This window comes from Symsagittifera roscoffensis, chromosome 9, assembly GCF_963678635.1.
Source record: "Symsagittifera roscoffensis chromosome 9, txSymRosc1.1, whole genome shotgun sequence".
Lineage (NCBI taxonomy): Eukaryota > Metazoa > Xenacoelomorpha > Acoela > Convolutidae > Symsagittifera > Symsagittifera roscoffensis.
In genome coordinates, this window is record NC_087070.1 from 54,043,842 (window position 1) to 54,056,148 (window position 12,307).

Sequence of the window (12,307 nt, forward strand, 5' to 3'; positions counted from 1 at the left end):
AGCTAGAAGAAAAAAAATTGACAAAAAGTTCTTGAATGTAAAATCTCAAGGAGTTTGGTAAACTTTTGAAAACCATAGAAAAATAATTTGAGTATAAATCAAGACAATTAAAACCAATCACTACGAAGTAGACCAATCAAAGGCCATTTCTATATTTTTTTCTTAGACAGATGTTTATGGTGATCGACAGACTTCCGGTGAAAATGAACGACTACTATGTAAATATAGAGAAAGAACTAGCGAAACATTTCTAACTGCTAATGGTTTTGGAAGCCGTAAAAACAGTGACCGAGTCAATGGTCTTTGAAAACAAACCAGTGACAAGTGGCTATTCGATGTTGGTGAGACCATTTCAAACAATCTATCAGCTAAAAGTTACGTCGCACGCATATTTGTTCGTTGTTCACACAATTTTTTGCAAAATTTTATTGACATGGTTTTCGATATCCTGGACATGAAATCCTGAAGTCATACCTTGAAATTAGATACAAGTATATTGATATTGAAAAACGTTTCCACTATGGTTATTGTTTGGATTTAGAACGGCATTTTTTGTATTATTTTGTTTTTGATTAGCTGAGTGAAGCGCCCATAATTGGTTTTTGTTCCGACCATTTGAAAAATGGGGAGAATTTTTGATTCGAGAGCGTTTTAGTTCTTTTGTCTTTTTTCGTTTTCCACGCAAGATCAGTGTGACAAATAATTATCGGAGAGAGTTGAGTGATAGATCTCTTGGAACTGGCGTATTCATTTACACTAGCAAAGCTTGTGTTATAGTATGATTTATCTTTTTTTTACATGTAAGTCGCAAATATTGTTGCGACGCAAATATTTTTGCGACAAATTGTGTTCATTTTGAAAGTGTTCTTTTTGATCAATAACCTGCTATTAAGTACAGCCAATGCTAAGGATAACACAGACTATTATATTGCAAATAGCACTTTAGCTTCAAGGTATCATGGATCTGTAGCGTAGTGGTAGGGAAGGAGATCCGCAACAAAATAAGAGGGTTCAGACCTGGGCAGTGTTGGATGTTTTTCGTGAACTTTTTCGTATACTAGCTAAAATGCGTCCGCCTTATAAACTGAGGCATATTAGTCGGTAAATTTCTTTTTTTTTCAAATTGACTGGTACTGCTAATGCGTCATAATTGGCTTGCGTCACCTAGCAATTATGTGGACTCATAATTGGCGTGCGTCACTTAAGAAATTTTGTAGACTCAAAGTTTTACTCATTCAGTTTTTCCCCAGTAGCGTTATCGGTCATTTTTTCGCTTGTGTATGCAAAGTGCAACTTCGCCTGTGTTTTGTATATTATAATAGTTTTTGACTCTTGATAAAAAGTTTTTCAGCTTCAACAAAGTTTTTACTAATTTTTTTTCAGATCTCGTTCTCATTAGAAATGTTTCAATTTTTCATCTTTTTGCAGGTATTTAACGATGTCGATTCTAACTGTCAGCGCCCTGATCGGAACTTGTCTCTTTTTCCTTGCTAAACAACCCTACACATCAGAAAAGCTATCTCATCGCATCTCAAAAGGAGCCACGACTAGTGTACAAACAGTCACTGAAACGATTCGACTACTCTCTGATTTCAAAGCGATCTTACTCATAGTTCCGTATCTTTACACGGGTGTTAATCAGGTTAGATGGAAACTTACCCTACTGAGATTTTTTATCTTAATACAGGTACAAGTATGTTAGTTGGGTCCCTAAGGTGTAGATGGGTCCCTGAAAAAAATGAAGCTATTTATAGAAATGGGTCTGTAGCTATTTCGGAATTTGCTTGTAATACATTTGCTTTCCTCCATTTTTGAGAATGACGGTGCCCCTGAATGCCGGGACCCATTTTTCAAACTTGGTTTGCTTAGGGACTCAACTCACATACTTGTTATCCCAATAAAAAACCTTCCTTTCAACATTGCTTTCCTTTATGTTCACTCTACAGGATAATCGGTCAATGAAAATTTGGATATCGTAGGAAAACAGCACATATTATAACATGGAATAAGTTTCCGTGTAAACTGCTTCCTGATAAAAACAAGAATAGCAAACGAAGTTTTTCGTGACAGTATGGATTAACTAAGAGCATCGTTTTTCATGACATAGGGTACGGCAGTAGTAGAGTTGATTGTCCTTTTTTTCTTTCAGAGCTTCTTCATGGGCATTTACGGAGCGTGTCTAGGTCAAACTGGATACTTTGGGAGAGACGCCTACTGGCTCGCAGGAATATCTGGCATTTTCATCGGAATTGGCCAAATTGTGGCCGCTTTGTTTCGCATTCTCTTCAGCAGACTCGATTTTTATCGCCACCGGAGCCAGAATTATTTCTTTAAACTTATTTACATCTTTATTGCAGTTTCAGTTTCGTCTTTATGCAGTTTGTTGATATTTTTATTTCTACCAGATAAATCGCCAATCGGGAAAACAGACGAACAGTCCATTTTCTTGCCGAATAAAATCATTGCAATCTTGTGTTCGTTTATGCTTGGATTCGCAGACTGCCTGTTTCAAACGGAGATATTGAACGTGATTGGAGCAAAATTCAATAAATCTACTCCAAGTGCGATGGCGATGTATTCGTTCTTTCAGGCGATAGGCGGAGTGTTTGTGTTCTTCTACACAAATCATCTCTCGTTCGGTCTTCGTATACAGGTCAGTATTGATGAGCAGGTCAAAATCTGGTTAAATTTTTAAGCTTTTGAAGTTTTTCATTAATATTATCAAAAGCGGATTCAGGGATTCGACCCCAATGGTCCTCCTTTGGTACTATTTTAAGAAATTGGTTGACCCTAAATTTTTTAAAGGCGTAAGTATAAACGTATTTTTAGGCGCCAATATAAACTAATTTTTACGCAATTTTGTGGTCAATTTTTTTCCAAGTGTCGAAAATTGTCTTTTTTGGTCTGTTTTTTTTTCAAAAATTTTGCAGAAAGTTTTGGTCAAAGTAAGATCTTTATAATGATCTGAGAGAACTCAGAAATCAATTAAGTCGACCTAAAGAAAGAAGTCGGCAAAACTTTTTTGAAAATTGAAGATGCGGCTAATTGAAGATGCAAAAAATTAAACCTTTTTGAATTGCCTACTCTGTTAAAAGGAAGGCAAGTTTCACTATCGATCAGCAAAAGTGTAAAGATCACGAAAAAAGTGATCGACTATGTCGAAAGGGAATTGATTTAAGTTTTCTCAGCGGAATGAAAAAAGTTACCTAATGATCCAATTTGCACAAAATGGGTTTATTTTATTAAAAAAGTATCAAGCATAATTTTTTTGAAATTCGAAGAGCTTTACGGGCATATACTTGCTTCTTTGAACTTCAAATTTATTTTTCAAATGAGTCAGTTCTTTTTTTGTTTTCTTGCGGTTATTGACACTTCCGTTTGTCACTTCCGCTCATTTCACGTAATTTAGTTTTTTTGTTAAGTTTTGATTCGAAAATCCTACATTTTAATTGAAAAAAAATGAACTCGAACGTAAAAACTTCGTTTGAAACTTTTAATTTTACTAGATGAATGCTTTTATACGAAATAGGTTAATTTTGTTCCAGTCATCTAAGTCCTTGGGACTCCAATGCGTTTTTTTCCAAGCGAATCCAGATCTACTAATAAACATCGAATGGGGTCAAGTGATTTTAACATGATTGATAGATTTGGTTCTTACTTGTACAGTAGCTGGCTACTGTTGTTTTGGTTGTAGCTGATTCACGCACGTAATCATCTTTGTTTAGGTGTCAATCATGGCGACCGGCTGCTTTTTATCACTCATAGTGTTCTGCATTATTGCGAAATGCAAGAATGAAGAAACAGAGGAAGAGATGAAAGAAAAGGGAATTGAGTTCACTGAAAATTCCAGTCTGAACAACTTATGGAAACAGTTGAACTCTAGTGATGAACAAAAAGATGAATTTGACGAAGGAAAATTGCCACAAGATAATTTTAAACAAAATAATATTCTCTCGTTTGATTGTTGAAATTCAATGTTATCTTTCTTAGTTTTGAACATCACAGATTAAGTCTTTAATATTTTGCCTCCGAGATTGGTTTCTGACGTCGGATTATTCAAGTTCAAGAAGTATAATAAAACAAATCGATTAAACACTTAAAAACTACATTTGGCCAATGAATTGTCAACGATTAGTCGAAAAATTATGAAGATGCCATCAAAGCGACCGCAGTCTTATGGAGTCGATCCATACAACTCCTGCATTTACGTCAAAACAATAGGCTGTTTGGGTTTACACTGTGTTTGCAAGAAAGCGAGTGCTTAAGTTTCTCACTAACAAAAGAAGGTACAAGTGTGAAAGAAGGGTCCACTTAAAAACCGAATGTGACAAAGGGGAGCAAATCACTAATTCTAAGCAAATGTAGCTATTAGTTAAAACTACGGAGGCCGATCGATCGTTTTCAAGACTTTTTCTCAAACGCCTGCATCATTCGCGCTAAATTATTTGAGGCTTTGATTGATATCACCGAGACCATAAATTGAACATTTTTTAAGCACTGTATTTGTATTTGGGACCCTGCTAGTTTCTCCGGACCTGACTATCACATTTAAACTCAAATGAAATAGCTAAATATTTTACTAGACCAGTTTTTTCCCCAAACAAGTCGCTAATTGTTCCGACTTTCGATACGAAAGTAACGGAATATTTGTGCTCGGGGTGGGTTTTTTTCTTCAGACAAAGTTCGACTTTTTAACTAGCCATTTTTGACGGATTTTTTTTTATATCATTCGAAAGGTATTGTTGTCTTGAGCTCAAATTTGAAAAGATATTTCACCTGTGATCATTTTTCGTAAAGTTAAGGGGGTTTAAAGATTGCCATTTTGGCCAATTTGGGACAATTAACGCGCGATATATTTCGCGCTATTAACGCGTAAGCGGAGAGTTAATCCGTCTTAAAATCGTTCCAAATTAGTTAAAAGAAGCTTATTTGCTATAATTGGTTTGTTACAAGGAGCGAAATCTATCCTTTTTGTGTGGCAGGTGGGGGCATGATTTTCATTAAAAAATTTCACATTTTAGAAAAAAAAAAAATTTCTTTTGTTTTATTTCATTGAATTTTTTGAATGTTATTACTGCTCCATAAACCTTAAAAGGCAGTCGGAACATTCAGGGCTTCCCCCTGATAGGAGCAGTCTTGTTCATATTTACTTTTTGTTCCGACGTTCATAACGAAAGTACCGGAATGTTTGTGCTCCGGAGCTTTTTTTTCCAGACAAATGTCGACTTGTTAACTAGCCATTTTTGACGGAATTTTTTTTAATCATTCCAACGGTATTCTTGTCGTGAGTTTAAATTTGAAAAGATGTTTGAAAAGATATTTCTCCGTGATCATTTTTCGTAAGGTTAAGGGGGTTTAAAGATTGCCATTTTGGCCAATTTGGGACAATTAACGCGCGATATATTTCGCGCTATTAACGCGTAAGCGGAGAGTTAATCCGTCTTAAAATCGTTCCAAATTAGTTAAAAGAAGCTTATTTGCCATAATTGGTTTGTTACAAGGAGCAAAATCTATCCTTTTTATATGGCAAGTGGGGGCATGATTTTCATGAAAAAATTTCACATTTTAGAAAAAAAATCTTTCTTTTGTTTTATTTCATTGAATTTTTTGAATGTTATTACTGCTCCATAAACCTTAAATGGCAGTCGGAACATTCAGGGCTTCACCCTGATAGGAGCAGTCTTGTTCATATTTACTTTTTGTTCCGACGTTCATAACGAAAGTACCGGAATGTTTGTGCTCCGGAGCTTTTTTTTCCAGACAAATGTCGACTTGTTAACTAGCCGTTTTTGACGGATTTTTTTTCAATCATTCGAAACTTATTCTTGTCGTGAGTTTAAATTTGAAAAGATGTTTGACATGTCAGTTTTTTTCGTAAAGTTATGGGGGATTGAAGATTGCCATTTTGGGCAACTTGGGACAATTGTCGCGCGATATATTTCGTGCTATTAACGCGTATACGGAGATTTAATCATTCTTACAAATAGTTACAAACTGGTTGAAGAAAGCTTATTTGCCGTAATTGGTTTGTTATTAGGGGCGAAACTTATCACTTTGTACTTCATATATGGCGTGTGGGGGGATGATTGTTCCGACTGCCCTTGAACTGGTCACGAACAGTTTTTCGGTAAATGAATTATTGACAAACTGCATTTTAGACTGATACCATCAAATTTTACTGTCAAAATTTGAGTCGTCTAGGCAATAAATAGAACCAATAAGCTTGGGAGCGGCGTAGTGAATTGCATGCGTGCAACTTTAAAACATGCGCATTTAAAACAATTCCTCACTTTGATGCGAAACGCATCAGTTTGATTTTTAGCTGCAAATGTGAGAAAACTAAATCACTACTAATTGCACTAACAGTTGCATGTTAAGCGGCACGAATTCAAGTAGGCCAGTCCCCATTTGGTTTGCCCCGTTTCAATTTGCAATGATTTTGTTAGCGCTGGATCTATGGACACATTTAAAAATTTCGCGTTACTTTTTCAGCATCACATATAAAACGAGCAGTATAGATAGACTCGTGCCAGGTTGAGATATTGGTGTTGGAACCTACAAAGATTCACAGGTTGATCCCTTGAGTAAGTAAACATTCTTCTAGAAATTGGTTTGTTTAAAAAACACTTGAAAGTATATATTCTTTACTTTCTACCTTCGAAAATCGGTGCAAAAAAGGCTGCATCTTGTAGTGATTAAGACTGTTGATATATCAGCTCTGGATGGTTACAGATATAAGTTTGTTTTGAGGTGTCAAACTATCTTCAAACTAGCAGGTCAAGTTTTTTAGTTATCCAACTCGAAGCTGATTTTTTCTGCATTTGTTGGGAAAGTGCACCTTCGCGTATATCAAAAAATATGCTAACACCTGGGACTTGAACACGTGGAAGGAAAATAAGTGGAAGGACCTAAGAAGGAAAATAAGAGCTATAAGCAGCTTAATCAGGGTTGTAGAGAAAGGAAAAAAGAAAGAGGGCAAAGAAGATAATTGAGAAAAAATTAATAATCAAAAAGGATTTTTTTTATTTACAAGGCTTTCAAAGCTTACACTTTAGGATGCGAAACCAAAACCTGACTTGGCCTCTATCTTCCGGTCTGCCACGGAATGACAATTGTTTTTGTCGTTGAATAGTAATCGAAAACTCACGACAGCCAAAAAAAGGAATTTAGGTATGAAAATGATATGATCATAATAACCTGAGATTTTTAACCAATTGAAAAATATGAAAGCACGGAGCTCAAAGTATTATATGCATATGTCATTAACCAGTAATCAGTTTTCGTTTGATGGAGTGTGAAATTATCAATTGGCAACAATTAGAGCACAGATTATTTCGTTCTATTAACGCGTTCACGGCGGAGCAATCCGGCCCAGAAGGCGTTCCAAACCCATTTAATGCCACATTTTGGTCTAATCAGTATTAAATCAGATGATAAAATAGTTATTTTGTGTTTAACATAGCTTTCTCGATTGAAAGCTTTTGTGATTTAAGGTTTTTAAAGCCAAAACTAATTAGTCAACACAAAAATCACAAATTATAAAACAAACAACTTGCCTGAAACACTTCAATAGTAACTTAAGAAATTTTTTTTACGCATAGTACATCGCTCCCTAAAGAACCAGACCGCATTTCTTTTCCGCCGGCACAGGAATGTCTGGGCGAAACATGAGTTTTCTAAGTACAGAGATATTCCTTTCTTCGACGAAATTGGTCTTTGACAAAATTCCTCAAAAAATTGGTTCTGTAATTTCATTCAAGGTGTACCACATAGCCATAGACCAGTCGAATCGAGACGAAAAATTCCAAACATTAATTTGCAATTTCAAAGCGCGTATGGTCGAGTGGCAAATTCATTGGCTTCAAGATCAAAATGTCGGAGGGCTAAATCTCACGCCAGAATATTTTTGGCAAATTGGTCAAAATTTCGAAATAAAAAAAACTCAAAACCGTTGTGCAACTTTGAAATGGATTCTTTCGATTGGATTGAAAAAGTAGAATGTTAAAAAGATTACATCGGTATTTTTGCTCGTTTTAAATTGAAATTCTAGTTCTAGTCCAAATTGAAATTTTATCGAAAAAATTCAAGTTTCATTGAAATTTTTTGAGGTGCTATACAAACTTTTGGGAATAGACTGAACTTTGATGATTTTTGGATATTGCTGCAGCAGTTTTTTAGTAAAATGGAAGTTTCACTCGGGTCGTAGGCTGCAATTAAATTTAAACGGTTTTTATCAAATGTCACAATTCGGTTTTGAGTTTAGAGGTACTTTTTAACCGCCACACAATTTTTTAAATTAATATTTTGGCAACTCTCTGTTCATCCTGAAACTTGCCGATGCATTTTGGAAATGCTGGATGCGTTGCGTTCACCAGTTAACTAAAATTTTTGTTCCAACCTTCAACAAATCTATTGGCTCTCGGACACCCGGTTTGAACACGTCGGTAGCAACTCCAGTTGTCACTGTTGAATCTGAGTTTTTGACATGCTCCAATTGCCGCCGAGAGCAGACCAATATAGTTATCCTCAAATTAAATGAAGGTCGGGGTGGATTGTTGTAGGTCATTTTTTCTGAAGAATTTCAATGTAATGTCTATGTTGAAACAGTTCAAAGTCAAATGGGTTTTTCTTCTTTGTCAGGAAGCAATGCATATACAATGGTGATCAGAAATCTTTTGACTGATGCCTGTGTTGTGTACATCTAAAAAGAAACATTCAGCACTGCTGAAAATAGCATGTTTTTAACGGTCATGATGTCTTTTCTAGATATACACTACACGCGCTCAATTTGAAAGAGTTCTGATCACCATCTTTTTCGCGTTGCTTCTTGACAAGGAAGATGAATCCAATCAATTTCTTAACTGCTTCGACATAGACCGTGACTTAAAGCCTTCCAGCAGAGGAAATGCCCAAAACCCATCCCCCGACCTTCAATTAAATTGAGGATAACTATATTGGCATGGTCTCGGCTGCAATTGGAGCATGTCAGAAGCCCAAATTTGACAAAGACAACTGGAGTCGCCATCGACGTGTTAAAGCCGGGCGCCGAGAACGAACAACTCAGCTTAAGATTGGAGCGGCAACTTCGTTAAACTGGTGAACGCAGCGCACGCATCATGTCCAAAACCCATTGACAAGTTTCAAGATGATCAGAAAAAGGCCGAAATCCTGATTGACAAAAAGTTTGTGCCGGGTTAAAAGATTTCCTAACAAAAAAACTGATTACTGACTTTTAACAGACGCCTTTGAGAACTTTACGTGGTCAAATTGTTCACTGGAAAATGGAAAACTTTTGCCTGTAGGTTTCTGAAACCCTCAGAAAAAACTTCAATTTTGTACCAAATTTTAAGTTATTCAAATTATGTTTTTCTGTAGATTGCGCGCACAAATATTTGTAATAGAAAAATCTTCTGCAATTTAGTTGTGCTGCAGATTCTGCTTGAAATGAATATAGCTAATTCAGGAATAGAGCAAATTCCAGAACACTAAGCAAGTTCCACATATTGGGCAACGCTTACTATGCCTACTTTTTGAAGATACCGCCTACAGTTTGCAATTTCCCCTTAGAATTCCTCTTATAATTGCAGATTGCCAGACAGCCTATTTCTTATGCATATGAATCATTATTTTTTTGCGGATTCCTCATATCTTGTTGCAGATTCCGCAAATTTGCCTGTTTCTGGAGTTGTTTTTTTAATACACTGTTTCAGCTATTTGCTTGTGGAATCCAAAACATCAAGAAAACCGAAGTAAAGAAGCATCTATGCGGATTCAGCGACAAATGTATTTTAGGACGGAAACGTAATTCGTTAGAATTCTCAAAGCAAAGAATGTGGCTTCGTAATGAACCAGTCAACAGCGCCACTGAAAAATCCAGTCTAGGGAAGAGTAATGAAAAAACCTTTGCTGCCTATCGTTCAGTCTAGAGAGGAAAAAGAGGGAAAAACTCGCCTTGTGCGTCACTTTCAGCATTTTTTGCTTTTCAAAAACAATTTAAAATGTAAATTCCTGCGTTCTGGGGTGTCTTTACTGCTTTATTGTTCCGACTTTCGAGATGAAAGTAACGGAATATCTGTACTATTTGGAGTGGTTTTCGTCTTCGGACAAATTTCGATTTATTAATTAGCTTTTTTAATTATGTTTTTTAATAATTTATTCAAAAGATTTTGTTGTCTTGAGCTTAATTTTGAGCGAAAATTCCACCTGGGCTATTTTTTGTAAAGTAATGTGGTTTTAAAAATTGCCACTTTGGCCAATTTCGGACAATTAATGCGCGATATGTTTTGCGCTAATAATGCGTAAGCTGACATTTAATCCGTCTTAGAAATCGTTCCAATTTGGTTGAAGGAAGCTTATTTGCCATAATTGATTCATATGGCGTGATGGAGGATAATTTTTTTTACAAAAAACTCAATTTGCAGAACTTCTTTAAATTTTATTACAGTTAATTGTTTTATTTTATATTGCTCCATATAACGTAAAAGGAAGTCGAAACATTCAGGGCTTCACCCTGATGTGATCAGTCTTGTTCTGTAAATGCTGCTCTCATTGGCTAAATAATTTGGTACCATTGCTGTAGTTTTTCTGTTCATAAATTTTGGTTGGAAACAATTGATTGAGTAGTTGGCTCATTTGCTACAACTGATCTACTCTTAGAAGCTTTTCCGAAGTCTCGTTTCTTAAGGTAGACTAAGTCGAAGAAAACACCATGATTATTTTTTTATAGTGCTACTGTCTTGCAAAATGCGCACACGGTTATTGCATTAGGGTAAAACACATCGCCCCGAAACTGAGGTGTTTGTCAAAGTTCGATTTTTGAAACATACGTAAACATCATAAACAAGCGTTTCATTGATCTGATTTGTCATTAGGATTTCCATTGCTTAAAAGTACTCAAAAGACATAATAAGGACGCTGAAATTCTGCATCCTTAAGCACCAAACAAACAAAAAATAGTTAAGTACGTGTAAGTGATTTGGGACCTCTGGTACTTTTGTCTCTAATATGCTGCTCGAACAAACATCAGGCTTAATTGCTGGGCTTAATCGAAATTTTTTCATCTTTTTAATTTTTCTTATAGCGCAATAACTAGCCGGACTTTTTAAGACAAATTTGGAACAATTTTGCCTGCGCATTTTGGGACTTAATTTTCTGAGAAAAAGTTGTCGAGGGACGTATGATCAACGTTTCTTTCAACCGACTGAAAAAATTGTATCGTTGGCTGAAAGTTGTTTGAAAGTTTTTGTGTATAAATTTGAAAAGTTGTATTTCTAAACGCGCATCTTGGAGTAAATCGCTTGTCAAATCGGCTTGAATTGATTTGCGCCAAAAAAATGTACTTCTAATAAACTAGTCATCATAGATTAAAAATAAAAGGCACGCATGAAGTAGTCTCAGACCTTGTCAAAAACGCTTCGCAATTTCAATTTGGAATAATTAAGGACTGATTTTTGCTTGCAGTGGTAGATTTCTAAAAAATAGGCAAAAAATTTGCATATAAAGGATTTGATTCTGATACGAGAAGTCTTTTTTCTTTTTCATTCAGTGCACTTTACAAAAAGAGTGAAAAAAGTGATAAGCTATGGTATTTTTCTCTCCTGGAATTTGACTATCTATTGGAAGGCTGATGTGGGAACGGTTGTGGCAAAAAATTCGAGCTTTGTCAGTCGAAATTCAGACTCAAAAAAATTGTCTCAGTGTTGAGCAAACATTTTCCCTCTTTTTCTCATGTTTCAGACCAAAATTCACAATAAATTGTTGTTATCTCAATTTTGATGACCTTCAGTTAAAAACTATTGCCAATTTAATGGTTTAATGAAAAATTGAGTATTGAAAAATTATTCGCTTCCCATCATTGAGTCTAGTGCCCAAAAAGAGGGAAAGTTTGGGCTTGCGCGTCATTTATAGCATTTTTTAAATTTCAAATCTAATTAAAACTTTAAGTTCCTGCGTTCTGGGAGTCATTTCTGCTTTATTGTTCCAGTTTTTGAAATGAAAGTGGCGGAAATCTTGAAAAAATTATTCAAACAAAAATTGACTCATTAACTAGCCGTTTTTTAAAATATATTATTCAAAAAGTATTGTTGTCATGAGCTCAAATGTTTTGTTCAAATGTTCCATTTGGGATCATTTTTCATAAAATTATGGGATTGTAAATACTGCCATTTTAGCTTTTTTGGGACAATTAATGCGCGATATGTTTCGCGCTGATAATGTCTAAGCTGAGATGTTATCCATCTTAGAAATGTTCCATTTTGGTTGAAGAAAGCTTATTTGTCAGAATTGGTTTGTTAGTTTGAGCAAATTC

At 35.4% G+C, this 12,307-nt stretch overlaps 2 protein-coding genes across 2 annotated transcripts in view; both read left to right on the forward strand.

Annotated features, from left to right (window-relative positions):
• The window catches only part of LOC134854073 (UNC93-like protein MFSD11), an 8,985-nt gene extending 4,996 nt beyond the window's left edge, over positions 1-3,989 (forward strand). The window contains exons 3-5 of the mRNA XM_063870146.1: positions 1,429-1,642; positions 2,150-2,653; positions 3,726-3,989. Coding sequence (XP_063726216.1) covers positions 1,429-1,642; positions 2,150-2,653; positions 3,726-3,968 — 961 coding nt within the window. The 3' untranslated portion in view covers positions 3,969-3,989. The remainder of the gene's footprint in view (positions 1-1,428; positions 1,643-2,149; positions 2,654-3,725) is intronic.
• The window catches only part of LOC134853851 (E3 ubiquitin ligase Rnf121-like), a 355,568-nt gene that overhangs the window by 118,741 nt on the left and 224,520 nt on the right, over positions 1-12,307 (forward strand). The window lies entirely within an intron of this gene.